The 27,207-nt window shown below is 33.4% G+C and overlaps 1 protein-coding gene across 1 annotated transcript in view; it reads right to left on the reverse strand.

The window, feature by feature from the left end:
- Nucleotides 1-647: 647 nt before the first annotated feature.
- The window catches only part of LOTGIDRAFT_162045 (hypothetical protein), a gene marked incomplete at both ends in the record, with an annotated part of 38,078 nt that continues 11,518 nt past the window's right edge, over nucleotides 648-27,207 (reverse strand). The window contains 10 exons of the mRNA XM_009057983.1: nucleotides 648-914; nucleotides 1,900-2,018; nucleotides 5,700-5,757; nucleotides 8,579-8,639; nucleotides 15,242-15,464; nucleotides 15,653-15,719; nucleotides 16,373-16,477; nucleotides 18,690-18,725; nucleotides 19,822-19,882; nucleotides 25,867-25,946. Coding sequence (XP_009056231.1) covers nucleotides 648-914; nucleotides 1,900-2,018; nucleotides 5,700-5,757; nucleotides 8,579-8,639; nucleotides 15,242-15,464; nucleotides 15,653-15,719; nucleotides 16,373-16,477; nucleotides 18,690-18,725; nucleotides 19,822-19,882; nucleotides 25,867-25,946 — 1,077 coding nt within the window. The remainder of the gene's footprint in view (nucleotides 915-1,899; nucleotides 2,019-5,699; nucleotides 5,758-8,578; nucleotides 8,640-15,241; nucleotides 15,465-15,652; nucleotides 15,720-16,372; nucleotides 16,478-18,689; nucleotides 18,726-19,821; nucleotides 19,883-25,866; nucleotides 25,947-27,207) is intronic.

The raw sequence follows: 27,207 nt of genomic DNA on the forward strand, positions 1-27,207 counted from the left end.
GTTCGCAAACAAATTACAGTAGCAACAACCTCAACCTTCAGTTATACACTTCTTAAGAACTTTCATTGTGCCGACAATGAACAATAAAATAATAATAATAGTTCACTTTTATGGCGCAAATTTTTTTTCAGGTTTTATTGCGCCCTCTATCAACATATTTGTGTGAATGGAGGAAATAGTAATATACAAGAACTATTTTAAGAAAGTATTTCGGTTTTTCGTAAAGATGTCGATAAATTTTGAAAATTGTAATTCGGATGGTAAATTGTTCTATAAGACAAGAACAGAGTAAGAAAAAGCTCATTTGGTGAATTTGAGGTTAACAGATGGTATGCTTAACAAACACTGATTTGAAGATTTACCAGGTTTTGTCGAAATCCAGCAAGAATTATGCCTTTTAGTGTTTTCTAGAACAAGGGCAATACCTCATATAAAATATTTTCAATTTGATCTTCAAAAGGGTTTATCCATGGTTGATAATGAACAATTTCAACAAGTTTCTTTAAAATTCATCAAGAATTGTGCCTTCTAAAGTCCATACAAGCGATTGTGGACAGACAGACAGATGAATGCATAACGCCAATATATGCTCCACATTCCATGTGGCCGTATAAAAAGCACCTCAAAATTACTGGTAAGTTGGTTTTTTAAATAGATTTTTCACTTGGAGCACTGGTGGTTGATTGTTCAGAGTCACTGGAATCACCATCTTCATCATGAACATGAGTAACATTTTTGGGTACATTAGCCCGTAAGTGTGGAACATGATTAATATCTGAAGAACTTTCTCTACGAATTCTCTTGGTTCTTAACTCATACTCCTCTTCCTCATTATCTGATTGGCAACGTGAATGTGATTCCAAATCAGTTTCATTATAAACAGTTTCATGATCAACAGTTGATTCGTGAGGCATCTGCAATTCAAAAGTACATTCAATAAAGTAAGTAAAGGAAGTGAATTCCATCATAAAAAAATGTTAAATTCAATCTCATCATTAGAAATGATCATACCAAATTTCATTTAAATCAGATGAAAATTGTGATCTCTATTGACGCGTTTTTTATAGGTCAAGGGCAATAACTCAAAAACTTTTCATCGAAAGATAGCCAAATTCCAAGTTGTCCAAGATCTCATCATTATAAATATTCACACCAAATTTCATTTAAACTGGAAGAAAATTGTAGTCTTTAATGTGTTCACAAACAAATTTTGTCGCATTTTTTATAAGTCAAGGGCAATAACTGAAAAACCATTCATCAAAAGATAGCCAAGTTCGAACTCGTCCAAGATCTCATCATTATAAATATTCACACCAAATTTCATTTAAATTGGATGAAAATTGTAGTTTCTATTGTGTTCAAATTTTAATGCATTTTTCATAAGTAAAGGGCAACAACTCAAAAACCAGTCATCGAAAGATCGTCAAATTTGAACTTGTCCAAGATCTTATTAATATAAATGATCACACCAAATTTCATTCAAATCAGATAAAAACTGTTGTCTCTATTGTGTTCTCAAGTCAATTGTGGACCGACGAACGGACAGGGGTGACGACAATATACAACCACATTATAATGTGGGCGTATAACAACTGTGTTCTTTAGCACATATTCACATACCACTTTTAACATATTTACAGTATCTTGAGGGTTGTAACTGATCTGAGATCATGTGACACAAACAACACACCGGATTTTGTAAATTCAAAAACAGTGGCCACAATTACAAGTAACTTTGAACATTTTTTATATATCAAGGGCTTTTAATAAAACTCAGGAAATATTTGTCGTATCATTCCAAAATTTAAATCACAACATACTTTTAGGATTCAGAAAGACATTACTGCTATACACAGATATACAGACATAATTTAATAAAGAACAAAAAAACAATATTACCAGCATTGGTGGTGCCCTAAATAAGTAGCAGAAAGGATAGTGCAACAGATTCAGGAATGTGGCTGCATATAAATCAGCATATCTCATTACTTGGGCGGCAAAAAATGTCTGACGAGACCCTGAAATATAAATCAGCAGTATTTCATTTTATTGTATAGGGGTAAAACCCCTAAAGGGCCTAAAATAAGAATTCAGAAACATTATCGAAATGATTCACAATATTTTCAATTACATTCAACTTCCTTAATTTAAACCTGTCATATTAACTTATAGAATGAGGCTAGTTTGACTGAGGGTTAAGGTCAGTAAGAGAACTAATAACAAGAGCTCATATTTTTTTTTTATTGATCACAAATTAAGTAACCTTTTTCATGTCGCGTTTATGTCATAACAGGTCAATTTTACGAGGACAAAACAAGATTGGCAAATTAAAATTCCCTTTTCGATAACAAATTTTAACATCGAGGGTTGCCCAATTCCATGATGATTATATTATTAGTATGAGGGTTGGTTGAAAACTTTGATATCTCAATGAGGTACTGGAAGAAATTAATACACTTGGTGGCTTTGCAGTGAAGAAGAACACCTCAGTAGCGACTAATTTACAGACTTCTGTTCACTTATCTAGTTCTGCTTTCCTGGACATAGGATGATTTCCAAAAAAAAATCAGTATAAGATCAAATAGAATACAAGAGCCACACATGGCACAGAGTGAGACTTTCCAAATTGAGCAAATTGCAAAAGACTCTGAAAAAATCCACCTCCTTCGATAATTTGGTCACGTACAAGAACAGTCTAAAGTTGAGAAATTTTCATTCTTTGGAAGATTGTTAAACCAGAAGCAGACAATTGTATGCAAAGTTCGTACAAATATAATCTATGCCCAAAAATATTAATAATGAGTAATTTGACCTCATATTTTTGGCACAGGTCAATTGATACTCAAAATGTTATGCATAGCTTCTGCATCACACAGGTCAAAAGATACAGGTCATCAAAGATCAAAATCGAAAATTTTGAAATTCTAAAACTTGTTCCTTTTTTTGAACTATGAAGCAAACAAGCTTTTCAGGAAAACTAACCAAATGGATGAGGTAAATGTGTGCAAAGTTTCTTTTTGAACGGTAGTTTTCTTTGCAAGTTATGTCCCTTCCAAAAATTTTAAGTAATAAGTAATTTAACCAGGATGTGCCACGCCCACCACAACTTTATGGTCATAGGGTGATTTATATTCCAAATCTCAAAATCAAATTTCGACCTTCTACATCGAATAGATCATAAGATATATTTATGAAATTTTTGAACTGCTATCATATCAGATGCTATATTCTAAAAATGAAAATTCGAAGAAAAACGACCCAAAAATGACTTCTAGAGCCGATTTTCTACTTTGTGCACATGTTAAACTGTGGCACTTTCGGTTTAGCAAAACTATTCCAATATATATTTAACCCTTTAACTGCCGAATATTTTTTTTTAGAAAATTGACATTTTGTGGTACCTTTTTTCAAAAGCATGTGGCTTCAAAACTGGGATGTAGGCACCAAGTGTCAATAATCAACATCATCTAGTGACGTCATTGTGATGTCACATTGGCAACAATAGGTTCAAAACCTAAAATTAGTAGATAACAATTTTCATCATGTAACAAGTTTATGAATATTTGTATATTACCATGGCACTGTTTATTTTTGAAAAACATGAGATCATATCATGGCAACAATTGTACTATTTTGTTCAATAAAGAAGATAATGGAGGGATAAAAAATTTTATTATCAACAAAAAAATTTGACTTTTATCATTATTCGCCTTCAGAGTCACTATCAGTGTAGATATGGGCTATAACAGCTTCAACAATCAATTTCCCGGCCATTCTATGGCCGTTTTACATCAAAATACAACCATATTCAATCGAAAGTTGATCGAAATACATGGCAGCGAAATTGTTTACATTGACGATTGCTATTTAGGTCACCTGATGTGGTTGAATAGACATCATTAGAGCCGTAAATTTCATATCTATCTATATAAGATGTCTATGGTTATGACGCTATGAAAACTCAAATTTCGCGACATCTTTTCACAAATATTACCTATTTTCAATCAAATTATTAGGGATTTTTTATAGAAGAAACGTGCATGATTTTTTGTCTTAAAATTACCACCGATATCTAAATCTAATTATACATATATCAACACCGTTTTCGTAGCGGTAGTTTTGTGTTTATTTAAAGTGGCGGTCGCATGGGTAGAATGTAACAATATTGCGACGGTGGCAGTTTAGGGGTTAAGGAACATGTTGCCACTAGGTGTAGGAAAGTTGAAAGGTTGCTACAACTACTGTAGTCTAAGCAAAGGAAGGTGTGTAAAAATCAAGAAAAAAAAATGATGTATTACAATTTCTTACTAAAGAGACAGTTCTTTTTTAATATTTTCAAAACCTGGAGTGTTCCCATGACATGTTGATTCTTTATGATTTGGCATTTTGTTAGGGAGAGAAAACAATCAAAGTTTTCATAACCATCCCTGAAAATGTCAAATTTGACTGGTACCTATCCCCAAAATAGACCCTTACAACAGAGCAAAACTAGTCACATTTCACAAAAGAAACCAAACTATATATTGTTGTTTACTTTGTACTGTAAGTTCACAGGGAAACGATTGGAATATCTGGACATATATCGTCATTGACATGTAATAGTAACTTTGATCGTGTTCATCAAGCGTCATGTAATCACGTGACACACACACATCGCACACATGACTACATTTTTTAATTTTCACAAAAATTGGAAAAGAAGAGACAAATTTAGCAAAATGGATCAAGTTTTAGATTTTAAGTGAAATAATTTTTTGTCTTGCACTGAAATTTCTCTAACATTGTAATCTTCACAAAAAATCATCTGCAAACTGCTGTTTCTTGAAAACGCATGCCGATTAAAATTATTAAAAAAAAATTTTAAAAGCAAATTCATTTTCGCTGTGAATTTTAATGATCCTAATAGTAAAGACATCATGTTAGTGATTTTTCCATTTTAGACTTACAAATGCACTATGAGTACTATTACTATTAGTTATATTATTTTTACTAAACCATATTGCCTGGCCTACTGACTCAATGCAGTCCGTTCGTATTTTGTTAGTTTTGTTTCTAATGTTTTATTAGCTATTAACTTTGTAGGTAACCACTACAGTAAGGTCTAACTCTGTCCTTCTTGACTTTTCATTCTGTTAACCTTTGCTTGACCTCTGGTTTAACCAATCACGTGGCTGCCCTTTTCATCGACGGAATAATGGCCGCTAGTCTAATAGTTAGGTCTAATTTTAATTAGACTGGACACAATGCTGCACGTACCTCAATGAAAGAAACTCAGACTATCAAGAGTTACGCTCATTTAATGAATCATAGGCTGCAAATGTTGCTTATTGTCTATGAATCAGACTAACCTACCCATCTGCAAGATGAATGCCAAAACTCTTGAAAGCCAATCAGGAATTTGTCAAGCCCGATTTTGACACTCAGACTTCAACCTGTTTCCAAAAATCTAAAAGGAATTCTAGTAATGTTAACATCATTTCTGCTCTGAATGACTATTTCTAGGGTGGATGTAGAAAAAATTTTCTTGACCTAAACACAGACCTAACAGCACCACAGGCAAAGAGTACAAACCTTCAAGTGGACTATGTAGAGAAATATATGAAACCCATCAAGCTGGTATGAGTCCTTTAAATATAGGCTTGGAACTTTTCAGCCAACCCTTGTACAAACATTTTTTTCAGATAATTATAAAAACTCACCGCTTCTAAATAAACTTCCTAATAAACCATAACTCATATCTAATTTATGAGTAACATCCTAAAATATATCAACATGAAATATATATTAAACATATATAATCTTAATACAATCAATATAATAATAGAGTTATTTCAGGAACAATAAAGGTATTTTTCAGTCCTGAGAATAAAAAATGGTATTTCAATCTCTCCTCACAATTTTTGGGGTACTCCTGACTGTACCTGAAAATAAACTGTAAAGCCAAAAGGAAAGTAAGCAAGACATTAAAGGGAAAGGTGCGCCATTTCAGGGGATAGATTTGAGTGTTAAATATACGTAAATGGTATTCGGAAGTACTAAAAATTTAAGAAAATTGCAACATTCCTTTAAAAATACTTCAAACAAAACATTTTCTAATGAAATAGATATAGTCGTGCTATAAATATTTCTTTTTCGAGTGATTTTGTGCTGGGACTCAATTTTCATTTTCTGGGGCTTAGCCCACACCTCTATGATGGGGCTGAGCTGTAATAAATGTCAATTTAGGTGTAACATCAGGATTATCATCACTCAAAATATAGTTTTCTGTATGGACACAAACATTTATTGACTTTTTCCGGTGGTTCCAGGACAAGGCAAAAAAACTTGTATTTCAGCAGAAAAAATGACTTGCGCCTAATATCAACTCAAAGTTTGAATTTAACAGATCCTCATACAAAGTACAAAGTATAGGCCATTAAAAGTGGAATTGAATAAGCTTTTCAACAATATTTGTAAATGATTTTTGATCTTCATCTGCAATTTAATGTCAACTTTACCGCCAAGAGTAATTTTCTAGCTGTGAACGGCACAACATTTTCCGTTTCCAAACAAATTTCGAGGAGAATTTGCTTGATCAATTTTGTAAAATGAGCACCAAACTTTTGGGTAAATCTCAAATATATTTGTATTTCCCCCGAGATGAAAAATAAATTTCAGCCAGAATTGAATAACCTTTTTATCAGTATTTTCAACTAATTTTAATCTGGTCTTGTATTTGATTTTCTCTCAGAAATAAAAGGCTTTTAAAAACGATTTGTCATCCCTTTTCCTAACAATGATGAATCTAGGTGAAATAAAAATTTTCTGAATAATCGCAATTTTTTTTTTTAAATTTCTTGATACGATAAGGCTGAATGTGTTTCTAAACCATGTCTTGTACCATTCTGTTCCCAGCTGACGTCACATTCAATGGAAGTAATCCCAATGAACTAGCTATAAATCCAGATTTAAATGTGTATTGCTAACATATCAATCCGAATTCTCACATTCTTTATGAATATGAATTTCTTTTAGTTATAGAAAAACACCACAATTTGAATAATTAAAATCATTTTCAATAATCTTTAAATTCAGAAAACTGAAAGTTTTCACCTAGTAACCTTAAGTGTGTTTGACTGAGATATTTTTGTACTTTTAATTACCTCCCTTAAAGTTGATACATTTATCTGTCAATCAAGTGTAGTTGCATGATGGAACTCATCCCAATCTAATTGCAATCTGATAATCCAATGGAGTTAATTGGAGGGCCTATTGGCTGTAGACTGTGTTAGATCTGTGTTGGTGCTGAGTCGGTTGATTATTAAGTAGTCAAGATTTCGACTGGAGTGTCTCGGTAAATGGAAGTGAGAGGCGACTAGTGTGTCCCTCTTTGGATAGATAGGTTCACCTCTTTAGCATTAGCTTTGGCCGACTTGGTTGGTGGGAAAGTAGACTCTTTGTCTTTTAGCCAATGGATTTTCTTCCACCACAGCGGTTATAAATTCAGAGTTTTAAAAGGGGATCACGACTGCCCGCAGGGGTCACGAAATTAGTCATAACTTATCAATGACAAATCTAAACTTGGACACCACTCTCCTTTTACTGTTCAGTGCCCTCACCGCCCTGATAATCAGGGATAACTGGTCGCACAGCCAATCTTTATCTCTTATATTATATTTTACCTCTGCCAACGACCCAGTTATGGCTAATTTCGTGAACCCCGCGGGCAGTCGGAAATAATCGATATATCAATGTATTGCGATACAGGACACCTGGAAGCAATATATTGATACCGATCTGCATGTATCGATATTGACAATTTTTTTTACTCTACTTTCACTTTTCATGTGCCAGTTGTGGTTGTCGTAATATTTACATCTTCAAAATTGGTGTTATTATTGCTTTAAAAGATAGCTTGCGAGGCAAGGTAACATACGCCCACTGGCAGATGTCAGAAATGATAAAACAGTCTTTAGTGACTAAAGTACGAATTTTCTCATATTGAAGAAATTTTATTAGTTTGAATTCAATTACATATATATATGCCAGTTATTTATGCTGAATAATTCTACAAAATTTTTTAAAATCAATATCAATAACCCAAATACAACAAACAATTAAATCACACTGCTCTAATCAAAGGCAAAAAACAACTTTTGACGCGTGTTTACAAAGTCAAGGGCAATAACTCAAAAAACGTTCATCAAAAATATCTCAAGTTAGAACTGGTCTGAGATCTTATCAATTCCAATGATCACACCAAGTTTCATCATTTTTTTGAATGTTTACCCATGTGTTTTGTGTTATAGAGTATCCACATTATTTTGATCAACTAAAAATGGACCAGTTAAAAACTTTGTGAAATGGTTTGTGTCTCTTCTATTTTATTGAAGGATCTCATGGGGCGTATACAAATACAGGCGGTAGTTTGTTCAAATATGTCAACACATCTTCATTAAACATAAGACAGCCCTATTTCCTTGCATAATTATTTAAGTAAACAAACTAAAGTCTTGACTCCAGGCTATGTCCTAGATCATTGTTTAATCATTACTATACAAAGTCTTTTCTCTAAAAAATTTAGAAAATCATTTCTTACCCTTAATCTGGTTTTCATGGAACTGATATTTGGTTTCTGGGTGGTACTACTGTCTAAATCTCTGAAAGAGCATAAAATAAATAAAACTAGAGCTGTGAGCCAAAGAGCACTGAAGCAGTGTGTTCCACTCTGGAAATCACTTTGCCTTGTCTACACGATCAAACATTTGTTAAAAACATAAAATACATTTGTATGAACCTGTTGATGGACAAATGTTTGATCATCAGGACGTCTTTAACAACAACATTGAACCAGGTCAAACATATTCTTCTAACAAATGTTGACAATATTTCAATTAGTTAGAAATAAATCAGCAGAAGTATACAGGTCATTAGACTGCTTCCCCATGTCACTTTGCTTTTGAAATAGTACCTGACAGTGATCAAGTATGAACAGTCAATATGAGAATCTCATTACTGAATCCAGTGGCGGTGGAAGCCTTATCTGGAAATACAGATCAAGGACAGACCGACAAATTGGGGGTGGAAAAGTATTGAGGCTGAATTTAAAATGTTGTAATTCTGTGGAGGCTTCATAAACGCAAGCTTTTCATGGAGCGTCTGAGTGGGTTCTTACAAGAAAATTTTCACAAAAATGATTTGATTTTGGTGCATTCTAACGCATATTTTGGGGCAACAGCACCACTAACTAATCTGCTGTAAGCAACTATGTTGAATTATTTTGCCCCCAAATATAATATTTTATACAGTGGAGTTTATCCACAAATTTCCGTTCTCAATAAAATCGTGCGGTTTAACTAATTTCCGGATACCATACCATAACAGTCTAGAGTTATGTCCCTTCCTAGTTAGAGGCATAGAGGTAATAATAAAGACTAGAGAGGCGAATTTACTGACCGTCCAATTTTTCGTCGCTTTGCCCTTATCCATAGTTTATTATGGGGAAATTGTGAAAACATGGATTTATTTTTTTTTGTTAAAAATTCATAGGATATTTATTTTGTTATTGGAAATTGATAGAAAAAATTTGTGTAGGGCCTACTGGAGGGTAACCAGTTTAAAAGCAACTATTTATGCAGATTCCTATTACAATTTGTTCAATGATCTTCGGAGAAGATCTGTTGAGATCGCCTCAGTCCTTCGTGGGTCGGGTCCCATAAAAGTCTCCCGTTTCGGAACGTGTTTAAAAACACTAGCCGATCGAAAACTGTTGGCCTGTGATCGCCGTGGACAATCTGAGTAATTTTGGTCGGCCGATCAAAGATCGTTTAATTGCAGCTCCTTGCGTTAACACTACACAGCAACTCGCGAAGATTGCGCACAAGATTTAGCATGTCACTGCATCTATCGCTGAGGGTAGCCTACTATTGTGCGTACATAAAACCTGTGTGGAACGTATGCAAGGCGCCCCCGTCAAGGTCCAATGACAATTTGATGCAGATCGAACCGATTGGAAGCACCAATTCTTGTTGAATTGTTGGCTGAACTAAAAAAAAACAGATCTATTATTAATAATTTATAAATGTAAATACATAAAACTTGCAATTCGACAATTTAATCAAAATTTCCCAACACTTCGGTGACACTCATTGCGGGCCCCAATTACCACAACAACATGTTGAGGCTAATATCTACTCCGATCACAATTTACTTCTTCGTGAACATGCATGGGTTGTGTAATGCAGTGAAGCCGTCTTCACTCACGCATACTGATAGATCACTGGGTTTGGATTCATTCCATATACCCATGATCAGGATGAACTAATTTTAGCGTATTTCTATGAGTTTTCTTGACATTATTATCGCTCTCTTTGTTGAGTACTTTGACGGAACTTTATCTGTCGCTCTTGCTTCTATAACGAAGAACATGAAATAGCTATATTTGTGTCCTTGTTTCGAAAATAACATCTATTAAATACTAGAACATCTAATTATTCTCAGATACTCGGTTAAAGTTATTATGGAAATGCTGTTTACAGAGATACGATTTTAAGCATCTTTTTCCGTACAAACAAGATGACATCATTACGCATAGAGACTTCAGCATCGTTCTGAAGTTAGCCCTCTAGTCTTTATTATGGTAGACAGACAAAAGCCCCTACACAATTTTGCACTAGGACAAAAGCCCCTACAAAAAAATCAAATTATTTAAAACTTTTAATACAGTGATGTAACCTATTTTCGTGCATAAAAGGATTCAACACTGAATTTCGTCTGCTAAAAAAAGCTCCATCTAACATTAACAAAAGAACCAATGACACGAAAGACTGCTTGTTGGGTTGCTTCCTGAAAGTCAATTATGAATGTGTTCGGATGTTTATTATTACCTCTATGTTTAGAGCTTACATGTGATTAATCTGACAATGAGGATTTATTAAACACCGATCACACATCAGAAATACCACTAATCCAGAAGCCAATTAGAATAACTCACAGTGACACGCAACAGGATGGTGACTACTAATTACTATAGAATTTGATAATTGGTTCCCAATCTCACTGTGCGGAACCGAAAATCACCGGATTAAAGGGTAACGTTACATAGTAAATATTCAGTTCCAAATAAAAGTTGTGTGGATATCAGGGTTTCCGGGTTATCAGCAACCGGATAAACGCGGCTCCACTGTATTTAAAACACAGTGGCATTTACATCTTGACAGTGTCAGCTTTCCTAATGGCTCCACATTACTTTTTGCTTCCCCATATCAATGAACCTTGTGGAATATCCAATATATTTTTTTCTATTGATCTTGACCAGGGCTGTTGATTTGGCTCTATATGCCGGACATGACCAAAGGGGCTGCTCAAATGACCGGAAGTCAATATCCTCTATTGGACATCAACTATAGGTTCTGTCAATGTCTGTCAAATGCAAAATTTAATGACAATTCTCTATTGAATTATAAAGCCATCAATAACTGCTTGATATTACAATAACTTGATTACCATCCCGATAATATGATAATCCCTTAATTAGGCTACCTTATATAAGTGTTTAATTAATCATCTTTTGTTTACATTTAGAAATTGAAACCATAGTTATCTCCCTTAATCTAAGCAAGATAATTCTGACCTATATTCTATTAAAACATTGCCAATTACCGTCTTCAAGTATGTTTTGAATTTCTGACCAAAAGAAAGTTTAACATTTTTACAGTTAATCTCCTGTTAAAAACCGCACTTAAATTCAGTGGTAATGTAAGTTTTCTATCCAATACCTATTTCATTAGTCCACATGGTGCATTAAAGTAGGACGTAAAACTCAGGAATTGATTGTTGACTTTTCAAAACGATCTTATCCAATGATTTGGGAATTGTTTAGGATGTGTCATTCAGTGGAAATATGATAGAAATATTCTGGAAAATATATAGGTGATCTTACATTTCAAAGTCAAACTAAAAAAGGTATTTGAAAGAGGAAAATGTGTTCAGTTCAAATAATAATTTTAAATCTTGAGCAAATTGCAAAGAATAACAGGTTCAAAGGACAAGGTGACCCAATATTTTTACAAAACTTTAAATGTTCTTTGATAGCCTGGGAGAGTAATTATAAAACTGTTGGTTAGAAAACAGTTGAGTTTTCTTGATGGATTTTGACCAAACTTGGTGCGAGTGTATGTAATCACCGAAAGATGAACCCTAATGAAAATTAGAAAAACTAAAAAATATTATTGCCCTTGTTCTTGAAAACGAGTTTAAATTTTAGCCTGTAAAGACTCTAGAAGTCCCAATTCTTGACAGAATTTGATGAAACTCTGTAATATTATTCAGTATCACCCCAAGAAGTATATTTCATACTGGTAATTGTTACTGTACTGCCAAATATTTTTAATCAAAATCACAGTTGCCAGTGGGTGTATATTACCTTGCCTGGCAAGCTATCTTTCTGATTTTCAGTAGGGTTTATTTTTGGATGATTACAAACAATCATACCAAGTTTCATCAAATCAGTCAAGAACTGTGCTTTCTTGAGTGTTTAAGAGCTATTGTGGACGGACCATCAAACCGACATGGGTGACAAAATATACGCCCCTCAATTTCATCTGGGTGTATATAGATAGCTTGCCAGGCAAGGTAATATAAGCCCACTGGCTGCTTTGATTTTTATATGCCCCATGTCTGTCGGTCCATCCACAATTGCTCGTAAACGCTCTACAAGACAAATTCTTGATGGATTTTGACATAACTTGGTATGAGTGTTTGTAATCACCCAAGGATGAACCCTATTGAAAATCAGAAAAATCGAAAAATATTTAGTATAAATTATTGCCCTTGTTCTTGAAACACGTTCAATTTTAAGATTGTGAACACTCTAGAAGGCACAATTCTTAACAAATTTTGACGAAACTTGATGTGAGTGTTTGTAATCACCCCAGGATGAACCCTATTGAAATCAATAAAATCAAAAATATTTAGTATGAGTTATTATCCATGTTCTTGAAAACCTGTTCAATTTTTAGCTCGTAAACATTCTAGACTCAATTCTTGACCGATTTCGACGAAACTTAGTAAAATTGTTTATTATCACCCATGGATGAACCCTATCGAAAATCAAAAAAAATCATAGGAGTTATTGACCTTGTTCATAAAAACGCTTTCAAATTTTAGCTCTTAACCCTTTAACTGCCGAATATATTTTTTAGAAAATTGACATTCTATGATACCTTTTTTCAAGCATGTGGCTCCAAAACTGTGGGATGTAGGCACCAAGTGTCAATAAATAAAATGTTCAGTGATATTTGTATGTTATCATGGAAATGTTCATTTTTCTGACATCATCATCTTGTAACGTCATTGTGGAGTCACCTTGGCAACAATAGGTTCAAAACCTAAAATTAGTAGATAACAATTTTCATCATGTTACAAGTTTATGAATATTTGTATATTACTATGGCACTGTTTATTTTTGAAAAACATGAGATCATATCATAGCAACAATTGGACTATTTTATTCATTAAAGAAGATAATGGAGGGATAAAACATTTTATTATCAGCAAAAAATTCAGCAACTTCACGAATTCGACTTTCATCATTATTAATATTATCACGGTCAATATCAACACATTTCGAATCCGATGGCCAGTCGTCTTCAGATGGCAAAAATTTGCCCTCATAGTCACTATCAGTGTAGATATGGGTTATAATAGCCTCAACAATCAATTTTTCGGCCATTCTATGGCCATCTTACATCAAAATACAACCATATTCAATCGAAAGTTGATCGAAATACATGACAGCGAAATTGTTTACATTGACGATTGCTATTTAGGTCACCCGATGTGGTTGAATAGACATCATTAGAGCCATAAATTTCATATCTATCTATATAAGATGTCTATGGTTATGACGCTATGAAAACTCAAATTTCGCGACGTCTTTTCACAAATATTACCTATTTTCAATCAAATTGTTTGGGATTTTTTATAGAAGAAACGTGCATGTTTTTTTGTCTACAAATTACCACAAATATCTAAATCTGATTATACATATATCAACACCGTTTTCGTAGTGGTAGTTTCGTGTTTATTGTTTGGCCGTCACACGGGTAAAATGTCACAATATTGCGACGGTGGCAGTTAAGGAGTTAAACACTAAAAGGCATGATTCTTGCAGGAATTTGACAAAACTTGGTTTTATTTTTCAGTCCTGAAGATTGAATATTGGACTTCTAGAGTTTTCACATGCTAAAAATTTAACACCTTTTCAAGAACAAGGGCAATAACTCATACTCAATATTATTTAGTATTGCCTCAAAAGAAGTGTACTATGACTGAAGGTTGAATATTTCATACTGATGATTGTTACTGTACTGCCAAATATTTTTAATCAAAATCAGAGCTGCCAGTGGGCTTATATTACCTTACCTGGCAAGCTATCTTTTGGGATTGTGTTTGTAAATGCAACTTCTCATACTTTAAAGAGTGACTTCTAGAGATGTTATTTGATTTTGTTGAACCTTCGTATGCATTTTGATGAGTTCAATATTCAAATGAAGGATTTATGAGTTATTGTCCATAATTTAGTAAAAAATAGCGATGAAATCGTAATATGCCCACTCAGATCGCTAAACAAAGCACAACATTGCTGTGCCACAGCCTGTTTGAAGAGATAAAAACACATTCTTTCCAAAGTAAGGTTTGATTTTCTCTCGGCTTCATTTCTTTAACGAAAATCTTACTCAATTCTGTATGGTACTTATTCATCAAAATATGTAAGGGCACACTGCTTTCGTTTTGTTTACGTTCGCAAACAACGCGTCACATCGATTGTTTGTTATGATTGGCTGAAATTTGCTACCAATACAGTAGGGCCAAGTTTGATTGGACAATATTTACCTATGAGTATGTAATTTTTCTTACTTGTGTTACCACGGCCCCGAGGAAGTATGACGAATGGGGGTGTGCTTTGGACACAATGATGATTTGCATGATTGAAACTTGGTATAATTAAGTGGGTAAATGAGAAATTGTTTGACCATGCTTCTGTGTGACTATCTTTTGATCACACATCACAATCTACAGTATTTGAATATGAAAGAGTAAGGACAATAGCTGTGTATCTTATTTATGTTAAGGGCCAATTTGGACATCTAGCCTTAATTTCCCAAAATTTACACCCCAAAGTCAAAAAAAATTTGATTTTGTATCATAAGTATTCTTCACAAAGCTTCAGCAGATGAATTGATATGTTTATATTACTTACTTGTAAACATTAGATAATTTGGTTTCTTCTGATTGTATGCAGTTATATAATTGATGTTTATCTGTCCATACTCTTAACTCTCGAGATAATTCAGGTATCACCAAAAATGTCCGCCAACCTCTTGTTTTCTTTGACTTTAAAATATCACCAAAAATATGATCACCAACATATAACACATCTTTACCTTTAGCACCAATGACTTCTGATAATGCATCACATGACCCTGAAGAGCAAATCATTTATAATCAGTGAAATTTTCCATCACATACAAATGCAGTCCAAAAACTTTCTTTGAAATCACAAGTTCAAAGTAACCTATCTGAGGCTTATGCTAATCACACTGCCATGGCATGTTTTGGTACACAGATAAGGCATTATTTCAAGTACTAAAGTAAATTTGACTTGTCTTACCTCCTGAATACACCTGTCCAGGTTCCAATGGTCCACAATGGTGGCCAATTCTTAATGTACCAGTTGACTGAAATAAAAATACATATTGTTAAAGAGATTGTAAAGGGGTTTTCTAAAATTTTATGTGTTCTGGGGACACTGATAGTATCAATTTAAACCATGGACAGATGGACATGGGCGACGACAATATACGACCACATTATAATGTGTTCAAAAAATCGAAACACACAAACCATTTCACAAAGTTTATTTACTGATCCATTAATTGACTTTAAGACTACTTAGTTTTTTCTATAGCAGATTATTTTTTTGAATGTTAACCCATGTATTGTGCTATAGAGTATCCACATTATTTGGATCAACTAAAAATTGTCCAGTAAAAAACTTTGTGAAATGGTTTGTGTGTATTTCATTTTATTGAAGGATCTCATGAAAATGCTGCCATTTCGAAGAAAGCTTATTTTGTTTGATAAGATGTGTTATATATCTATAATTAAGAGGTCAAAATATAATGATCATATCAAAAGTGTTCTTATTTTTTCTGAGCCACCAGATATATCATAAGAGAAAGATGGTTAGCCTTCACATAAACTACAGCTTGCCTTTCTCTTTCTCAGGCTTTCTCTGACCAGTCCTCGGTCATTATTCTATTCATAATGACAATAGGAGTGTGTATGTGTCTGATAAAGATAATACAGATAATAAATATATCATACTCACTCTGTCGACCTGACGTAAAATTGTACCATCTGTAAAAAATAATGGTTTCTTGGCATCTACTACAATATAATCAAAATATGTAGACCATTCTCTTTTAGTACCATCCTGTAATATGACATTTTAAAAAAAAATTAAAGAACATGTCATTTAATACACCGCCTGACAAGTAACTCCATGGAGCAGCATATTCAGTAAGCAGGAAACATATGCATATTGAAGCACTAATGCAAGTCCTCAGTTATTCATAATTTAAGAGGTTCTTTGATCATCATGAAAACTGATTGGCTTCATCTTGACCTTGTAAGATTTAAACATTAGATCATGTTTGCTTGCTGTCGCTAATATAAGAAATCTTTTTAAAACATCAAGAAACTCAGTGAAGACTTCAGGCATTTATAAAGCACCCTATATTAAGCTTCTTAAATTCAACTGTTCTACCTAAAAATCAAAATATTGAAACCATATATAATGTTACTGCCCTTGATTGAGGAAAAATAATATTGACCTATATTTTATGAAAACATTAATACTTTTTTCTAAATGTCTGCTCATGTACTTGATCATGTTAGAATAACTTGTCCATCTCATATCATACATATGTACATTTATATTATTGTGTAATATATCATTTAATAGGGCTATATTTCCTTATAAATCAAAGTCTATGTATCTATTTCAAACTGAAATTGTTTTAAAAGGAACAAATTAAGATGGAGTGTACTAATAGTTAAGTAAGCAGCTTATGTCCGCATAAAGATGTGATATTTACAGTTTTTGAGTTGAGCTCGCAAATTATTGGCTTTTGTTAACTTTTTTGCAGGGTGCTCAGTTTTGAACGCCCTGCATTTTTTTTTGGTTCTGCCAATTTACTTTCTTTTTTATTCATCTCAGGATCTTATTTCTCCAAAACGGCAACAGATACAACAAAACGGATTACACAACTTTTTGCTGTCAAACGATATATTGGATGTATGTCTACAATTGATAGGAAGCAGAATTTTGATTTTCAGTTTTGCCTTTTTTGTATGACCAGATATAATTTTTCAAATTTTGGAGGCTTATATCTCATGACCTTAACCTATATATTTACCATGGTGAGAATTTGTGACCTGTCTACCTGATGACCTATTAACCTTTGGGTTCAGACTACTCTTTTTTTTTTTACAGGGGTTTGCATATGGTCCATTTTCAGAGTATTTCGGTCCCTAATAAAGATATAGCAATAATTCTTTCGATTTTGTAATGTAGATTTTCCAGCAATATACAAGATGTTTATGTAACATGAATATTGCGAAACTCCATTCGTTTAACATTGTGATATATTAAAATCTGTTTTAAGGTCATGCCCCTCTCGTCTGTTTAGATAAAATGACTTGACATGAACCTTCTCCCCAATTTCTAACCGAAATTATATAAGGATGATCTGTGGTTGATTAAACGGTGTCATGCTGTTGAGGTTACTGGAGCAACTTGGAACCACGCGCAGGACTCAATTCACCCACTTTCTTATTCCAATTCTTCAAACTTGGTATATACTTGCACATTCGATTTGCACATGCACATTACTAACTTTCTAATTTTTTTTATCCAAATCTCACCAAATTTGGTATGTATGCGTATAATCAAATTCTGAATTTGATAGAAATATTGAATTTGTGATTTGCGCATGCACATTACGAAATTTATTTTTTCTTATCCAAATTTCTGTCCATCTTCTTATTTATCTTAATGTTGTAACACGCCCTGCATCAGTACCGTTCAGGGAACAGTTCTAGTTTCATATTGTTGTCAGAGTACATGGCAAATTCTGTAGAGGTTAGAGGGGTTAAAGGGGCATCACTCCAGATATAAGAGATCTTCTGAAGAAATTTTAAATATATTTCCAGACATCAGACTATTAGCAGAAGTGATGTAGCAGAACACTCCTTAATTTTGGAAATCGGCCGTTAAACACCGAAATTCACAAATCTGGTCTATATGTTTTTGTAGACTACAGAATTTTGGCCAAAATTCTAACTTCTTTAATTCTTATTTAATTTCTATGAAACTTGGTTGATGGGTAGAGGCCAAATCATCAATAAAGTTTTACAAAAATAAACAAAATTTTTCCAGATACAGTCAGAAATGACTGAAATAATAAAATGATTGATTGTTTTCAAATTTGTTTTAAATCAATTTATTAAGTGTTAGAGATTCAAAATGGTTGTAAACTATGTTTGTGTGTGGTATTTCCATGTAAGAACAGGTCCTCTAAACACAAGTCCTTATAAAAGATACCACAGACATTTTATAAATTTATTAACAGGTGTATACTTACAGCACTTGGGAAGTCGACAAGATATGCCATAATTTTCTGAAAGAAAATTATAATATCATAAGACAAGAGCAAATAAATGAGCCATTAGCCGTTATGAACAGAATCTTAGAAGTCTTTCCTATTTAAGATGACCTTATTCATTGCATAACTACAAGTCTGTTGGAAATCAACTGAAAACTTGCCAGGCAAGGTAAACTTATGTCCACACAGCAGCCTGGTTAAATTTTTAGACTCAATAAAGAGCAACATGAACCATAATGATTAATCTGTCAAGTTTCTATTCAATACTCAGAAACGTTATCAACTCCTTACTCAAGACCTTATCAATTCCAATGATCACATAAAGTTTTAAATCGAACCTATCGAGCACATGAACAAATTTGACATGTTTCAGTCAAGGGCAATAACTCAAATCTGTTAGTCAAATGCAACCTTTCCAATATCTCATCAATATATATGATCACACCAAATTTTAAGTGTTTTTGACGCGTTCAACCGTTCAACAAAAATTTCAAGATCTATTAATCACACCAAATTTCATTTAAAGCATATTAAAACTGTAATCTCACAAACAAATTTTACACCTTTGACTAAGTTAAGGGTAAAAGCTCAAAATCTATTCATCAAAAAATTCGTCGAATTCTTGATCAAGGATCTTCAATTCCTATTCTCACTCCAAGTTTCATCAAAATACATTGAAAATTGTAGTTTCTATAGTGCCCACAAACAAATTTTGTCACAATCTTGCTAAGTCAAGGGCAATAACTCAAAATATTTTCATCGCAAAAATCATCAAATTCAAATTTTCATCAAAATCAGAATAAAACTGTAGTCTCTATTGTACCCACAAGAAATATGTTGACCGACAGACCGACATACAGGGGAAATAATTTCATAAACTTTTACACTGTTTACATACTGTAATTTTACTGTTTATATGTAGATTTATGGATTCTAACAATCTACCATACACCTACTTTCTCCTTCACAAAGCTTAATATCATTTAGGTAATAAAATTCATTTCATGTTTCATACAGGTTTATCAGCCTCTTAGATACTAAATTTCGTATTTAATTTTTTTTTAAGTCGGTCTGTTACATGAATTCTTATGATTATATAAAGACGACTTACATTTGTATACTCATAATCACTATTTGTAATTAATAGTGTTTTACCACCATGATGTCGAATTCTGAAAATATAACACAAGTCTTCCTTAATCATCAAATCATAAAACATAGCCAGAAAACTAAACTTAACTCTTAAGTTGCAAAGATTCATAAATGAATCTCAATATATTTTCACAACAATTAGTAAAAGAAGTATCTTTAGGTAACTTTCATGAAATAAACTGTAACGAAAAGAAACTTTACAACTTAAAAAATATATTGCATGTTCGATAATTATCCATCAAAATTTCTCAAACATAACAGTAAGGCCGTACCAAAATAATATTCTGTTCGTCGGGAATTCCGTACCCGATTTTCCGTTATCGAAATTTTATTTTTAAAATTAAAAAATAATATTCCGTATGTATCAAAAGAGCTCCCCTATGTAAAATTTTGAAAAAAGAATTTTTAATTTTAAAAAAAAAATATATTGCCCGTATGTCCGTACCTCTAAATTGATCAGATAACATGATTGTTTAGCTCTCATTTTTAGTTTCATTTTTATTTTTGGTTTCATTTTTATTTCTCTAAGCCTAAAATTTGGTAGCAGGAGTAACAAATAGCGCCCTCTATTTCCGTTTGTCAGTTTGTGGACATCGTGCGACAATTATAGTTGAACATGTTCCAGCTGTTGAAAGAGTGAGTTCGTACAGTAGTTTAGGCCCTTCGCTGAAGCAAGAACGTTTTCTCGACGACCGAACGCATCGAAATTCCGGAAGTTGATAATTATCAGAAATAGGCATGGCCGATGCAGTGCTAGAATTAATATTTGTATTTGTCTTTTTTACCAAAATGATTTTAGTAATCAAAATTAGGTCACACCAGAAACTTATTTTGCCATACATGGCGTTTGATGTTGAGCCTGAAAACACTTTTAAAGATGTTTATGATCTGGCATCTGCAGGAATTCAATCGTGCATATCACAGATCCCAGAAAAAGTGTACATCAAGGACAATATGGAAAAATCAGGCGGTGTCTTGGTTACACTTTCGTTGAAAATTTGTTTGTGGACTTTTTAATTAACTTTCCTTCTCATTCTTCGTCGGAAGAACCTGTTTGTAATACTTCCAAAGGTGATAAAAATGTGTTCGATTTTATGATGGCATCAAGAAAGACATTAATGTTTCCTGAAAAACCTACACCACCAGTCTTTGACAAAACCTTAACTGGACCTCCAAAACTATTTTGTGATGTGCTAGATTGGTACAAAACAATGATGATGGCTGGTCAAAAGACCAGTTAATCTGTGCAAAAGAAATTTTGTGGAAGATTACAAATTTTTTGTGGTATGTCAATACGCACCATGACAAATTTAAAACAGCTAGTTGTGCCATACCAAAATGTTTTGAAGCCTTTCAAGGCTACAATCGTGTTATTGAGTTGCATAAGAAAGCGCCCACCTTGAGGGTGAGTAAGCTGGAATGTTATTCTGCAGATTTAACAAAATGTTTGAGCTAACCATGTATGGCCGCAACACTGACACCTATTATTATTTTTTATTGTTATTTTTTACACCATAAATAAATACTATTAATTGTTATTTTATCTGAATACATTCAAAATCATCCATGCTGGAAAATTTTAATGGTACGAAGGGACTTTTTTTAAAATTAAAAAAAAAATTTCGTTCGCTCGTACCTTTTTTTTTTCAAGAAATCCCAAAGAACAGAAAATTATTTTGGTATGGCCTAATGATTGAATACACTGCTCATTGCGGTGAGAAAATCTCAAAAAAGTGAAAATCATGTGATCCTTGAATACACAAAAATGCATGTGAACCAATGGTATTAAAACCAACAAAAATGGGTTCAATGGCATGTCGGACCTACACACAGATAACATAAAACACCAGAAGAATGCCATGACTGACATAGCAAAGCTCTGGGAATGGTACAGATGGGAACTTCCCATGCCCACATGGCAATATTGGTTGTTTCTGTAACAAACTTAATGCAATACAGGCACTGTCAGAAAGGCCTAGAAAGGGCAGAACAGGGTGACCATGTGATGACCTTGCATCTCTCAAGCCTCATTCTGACAGTGACGTAATTGAGCGAGCTGATGCATTAGGTCACAGTGTTAATCAACATACCCTGTCTAGGTGGCTCTGATGTCAAGTAATGAGGGCAAACAGAGGACAGACATTGACAGCTTATTGTCTGAGATTAGGATGGGCCCAAACTGTACAACGATGGCAACAACTGGACTAATTGAGGTTCGTCTTTAGTGGTTTTGTTGGTTCGGGGTGTTCCCACTTTTCTATCAGATTATACAGATTAATTAAGTCTACCGGTAATCAAATTTCATTGTCTAGGGTAGTTAAGATAATCTTTTAAGATAATCCACAAACAATGGAAGGGTAAAACACAGATTAATTGACTGACTGTTGGCAAAGGTAGGTGAATCTTATTCCAAATGATAACTATATTGACACATTTATCATTAAATTTTATATAAATTTACATAGTAATACACATAATATTACAAGAACAAAAACGTTAATAGCCAACCAGATGGGAAACAAGCATCTCCATATTCAACCATCTTCTTGTTATTATGAAGATAGCCTTTCACACTTCTGAACATTGTGCCAAACTGAAGGTCGATAGTGAAAGAGAGTCAGTTCACAGTCAAAAACATTAATTACAGCATCCTGGCAAAATCAAATTGAAGATAGTTCGTGGTCTTAGGTGTAGTTTGTTGGTTTTCAGCTGTTGGAGGATATTGGAAAAACGCTGATATGTTGACTGCTTCTTGTTGGGCAGGAGGGCATAAACTAGACGAAACATTGTTCGTTCAGAAAAGATGTGAACAGTTTAGAGTTGGAGGAACATCTCTGGGGCTAAATGAAATGTTTCATCACAGGTCAGGATCTCAGAGACAGACATGTGTCACAAGGGTTTGGTTGTGGTGAAGATGAGAATATAACAATAAATAGTGTTCACTTTATATTAAACATTTTGACACCATCAGTTATTTGAAGTTAAGCGAATATCATTCATATCAGCTAATTAGTTAACTCTTGTCTCTAGCACTGTGTGACTGCATATCTGTTGTAATGTGACTAATGCATAATTATTAAATTTGGTTAGATTTAATTAATCCATTAATCTGCCGCCAAAGTGAGAACAAATCGTTCAGAGATGATGGGAGGCGGAGAGTTAATCGCTGCAGGGGTGAACTGATAGCAGCATATTGCGTTCAAGGGGTGGTACGGGGAGAGTGGTGTGGGAAGAGATCTATGGGCAGACGAGGACTCAACTGTTTATCGTTAATGTCAACTTGACATCGCAGCGTTACTTCGTTGACATTCTTCATCCAACAATCTTACCATTTCTACAGCTTCAGCTACTCTAGTACTGTTCTGGGTCTGACCCCATACAGACAGAATCATAACCAACTTCCTTGGAGTCAACAATATCAACATGTTGCCATGATCTTTCCCCCCATAGAACAACTCTGAGATATCATGGATTGTTGTGTTCATCAGTGACAGTCAATCATCAAAAACTCATCCAGGACCTCTAAGAGGAATGGCGACCTATCCCATGTGACTTAATCAGAAGATTAACTTTTTGTGCATCGGAGAGTATTCGCCTGTATTGAAGCTCTGGGTGGTTAAACACAGATGGGTTCCCTTGTTTTCATTGCTAATACTTATATAAAAGTAGAGGTGTTCTTACGACTTGGGAAATACCAGTTTGTCTCACATGTCCATAATTATACTAGCAGAATTCCAATGAGTGACCGATCAAGAAATGTTAAAAGTCTTTTTTTGTTTATCCAGACTGTACAAACACAGACACAGATTGGTTTAATATGCAATAAGAACATCATGATATGATTAAAGATAGCTTGCTAGGCAAAGTAACATACGCCCACTACAAGCTGTCAGAAATGATGTCTGTAGAGGGTTAATATGTGAAACCAATCATCCGATTTTTACTAATTTCAAGCTTTACTGAGATCTCATACCAAGTTCCATCAACATTGGATAAAAAATTTAGTCTCTATCAGGCCTAAAAGCCAAATTAGATGCATTGAATTAATTCAAGGGCAAGAACTCAAACTGTTCATCTGATTATGACCAAATTCAAACTTGACCGATATCTCATCAATATATACATGCATACTAAGTTTCATCAATATCGAATGAAAACTGCAGTCTATAGTATGCCTATAAGCCAAATTTGACATATTTTTACTAAGTCAAGGGCAATAACCCTGAAATCGTTCATCCAATTATCATAAACTTCAAACTTGACCAACATCTCATCAATATATACATGCATACTAAGTTTCAACAAGATGGGATCAAAATTGTAGTGTTCAATTTTAATGCATTTTTATTAAGTCAAGGGCAATAACTCTGAAACAGTTTATCTGATTATTACTAATTTCGGACTTGACTAAGATCTTATCAATATCTACAAATAGTTTGCTTAATTTGATACTAAAAATTAAGGAAACTTATCTTCAAGTTGAAAACTCATATATATTGTATTGTTTTTATCTATGGTGTTTTCAAACCTTGGTAAAGTTTCTTCTGGCCTTCAGATTAGATTAACAGATACCAAGCAGATTACAGCAATGTCAATATTTAAGGTCAAGGACTCTAGTATAAAATATGAAAGCAATGCAATTTTCCCCTAAGAAAAAAGGCATGAAATGAGCATTGGACAAAGACATCATCATTTCAGCAAAGTCAAATCTTTAAGTAATTACAATTCTTTAATTACTATATATAAACAGAAATTAATCCTTCATATATTATATATATTCATGTCCATTATGAAAACTTTCAAAATTTCAAATATTACATAAGAATTTGATACAAAGATGGACACTAAACAGGAGGAAATTGTCAAGTATCATATTAAATAAGTACTGTCACATGTTTGATTAGCCGGGAGATGGATTCTCATCAAATTCTTAACCTTTGACCATCTCCACTAACATATCGAAACCGAAAGTAGAAAAATAATGCACGTTTGAAATCAATAAGCTGATCTTTTGTTGTCCAATCAGATTATAGAATGTCCACTTCCGATGAATCTTTTTTCTTTTCCTAGTTTTCAGTCTCAAGATCAATAAAAATAGGTCTTGCACACAAAAACTTTCTATCTCAATGTAAGAATACTTTGTTTATGAACATAATATGATATGAAAAGAAAAAGTTTAATATCTTTTACTCTTCTATATCGTGCATTAAGATGCATAGGGTTTCATGATGGGGAATATATTAAACTGCATAACTCATCGTTCAAATACTTTTAAAGGAGCCGATGAACAATGTAAAATTAGCCGATAGTCAATGACACTCAGACTTTCGTTACTGTTGTGCGCAGAGAAGTGGGTCTGGATGATAGAATCTAGGTTGTCGGATGTTGACATCCAATAACCTCTACATCCACCATCCATCATCTGATTGAGAAAAAATGGTAGTTGTACTTCAACCACAACCTGTGGAACCAGCTGAAGTCTGACTCAACCTTTGGTTTTAGTTATCATAGTTTTGTCGTTCAACAATCTTGAGTTATGAATAATTTTGGGTAGTGTGGCACCAGGTGTGGTATGCTTACTTCCCTAGACACCACTATTCATCATGAAATACTTCTTCATCTGTGATTGATATCATATTAATAGTTTATTTGTTGCAACCAATGTATTGCCAAACTGTTTCTATGGATGTTGAGTGTCGTTATTCAGTTCTGATCATTCGTACATGGGTTTTTTGTTATATTTATACTATATTATCTTTATAATTGATCATGGTTCACAGATCCATAAGATCTGATCTGCATGAATCTTTGTAAAGTGGTAAAATAGATGATAACATAATCAACGAATTTACTATCGTAATTTCGAAATGCGCGTAAATGGCGCCAACATTATCTAGATCATTAATAGATCTGCCCCTCTGTTACAGTTGCATACTGAGAGGCTTCAGGGGTACAAATATAATACCTTTTGTCTAAGGCTAAAGGCCAAAAAATAAAGACTAACCTGTCCAATAGAAGAGGTAATCGTTCATCTCGTTGCACATATTTTTCTAAATTTTTTGTGGTTTCATTTTTCAAGGCACCCTAAAACATAAAGTTATCATTGTGTAGTGTTGTGTTTTTACAGCAAATAATTAGAATGCATTTGAAGAACATAAGTAATATATAATAAATATTTCTGATCATTTTGAATTTCATTCAGATTTAAAAATCAACCTAATTATCTTTTTTAATACTATTTCTCTTTTGTAAGCTTTAAAACATTCAAATATTAAAATCAACATACACATTCTCTCATCAAATTGATTAAACATCTATATTTTCTATGATCAATCATCAGGTTGCTACCAAATCTAATTAATAAATAAATACATACCAAGTTTCATTAAGATCGGATAAAAACTGTTGTGTTTGGGCCGACACTTGTATCGTATCGTTCGTGCGTTTTATGAGTTGTTAGACGGTGATCAAGTATGGTTGGTGTGGAAAGGTTCGGTTCTGGATTGTGATTTAACAAGAGCATGTCTACCCCTCGTTATTGAAGGGTTTGTTGTATGATATGTTTGTCCTTACAATAAATGATAATAAACGGTATTGTTGTTATCTTACAAAACTGCATCCTGTAGATCAGATAAGATCAGTTAAAAACTGTAACCCTAATCTTGTTTACAAAATATGGATGGACTGATGGACAGGGGAGATGGCAATGTACGTCCACATTTCCCTACTCGAAGAGTATAGAAAAAATAGAATTCAAAAGAACAACTAGACCCTTTTCAATAGTTTCATCAATACAAACCAATTTTCCAACCCATTAAATTATTCACACATCAGTACTGTTCCCCAGGTTCATAATACAATTTCATAAAAACAATATAAAACCAATAGATTACAAAATAACAATAGCATCTTTCACTCCTGCTTATGTAATAAGAAATTCATTGCTGGATTAAATATTTCTGGCAACTCATTTCATGCCATAGGCACTCTTTAACATGGGGTTGATGAAACTAGACTTTTTAACACTATCTTCATATTTTTGTCATACTTTCAAAGGTTTTATTGCATTTTCATCATGTGAGATAAACAGGTTAAAAATTTGAAATTGTTAAAAACTGTCTAAATTCAACTATATTTACTGTGTTCATTTAACTTCATACACATGTAATATATATAAAAACTTTTAGTAGTACTTTAATTCTCAGTGGCATCTTATTCAATCAATTAAAGTTATGCATGGAATTCTACATGTTTTTAAAACCCCTAATCACTATTTTAGGAGTTCAAGCCCTATCACAGGTATGTACAATTTTCTACACTATAAAATATGGGTCAGTATTTCAGT

The sequence above is a fragment of the Lottia gigantea genome (assembly GCF_000327385.1).
Source record: "Lottia gigantea unplaced genomic scaffold LOTGIsca_32, whole genome shotgun sequence".
In the NCBI taxonomy this organism is placed as follows: Eukaryota; Metazoa; Mollusca; class Gastropoda; family Lottiidae; genus Lottia; species Lottia gigantea.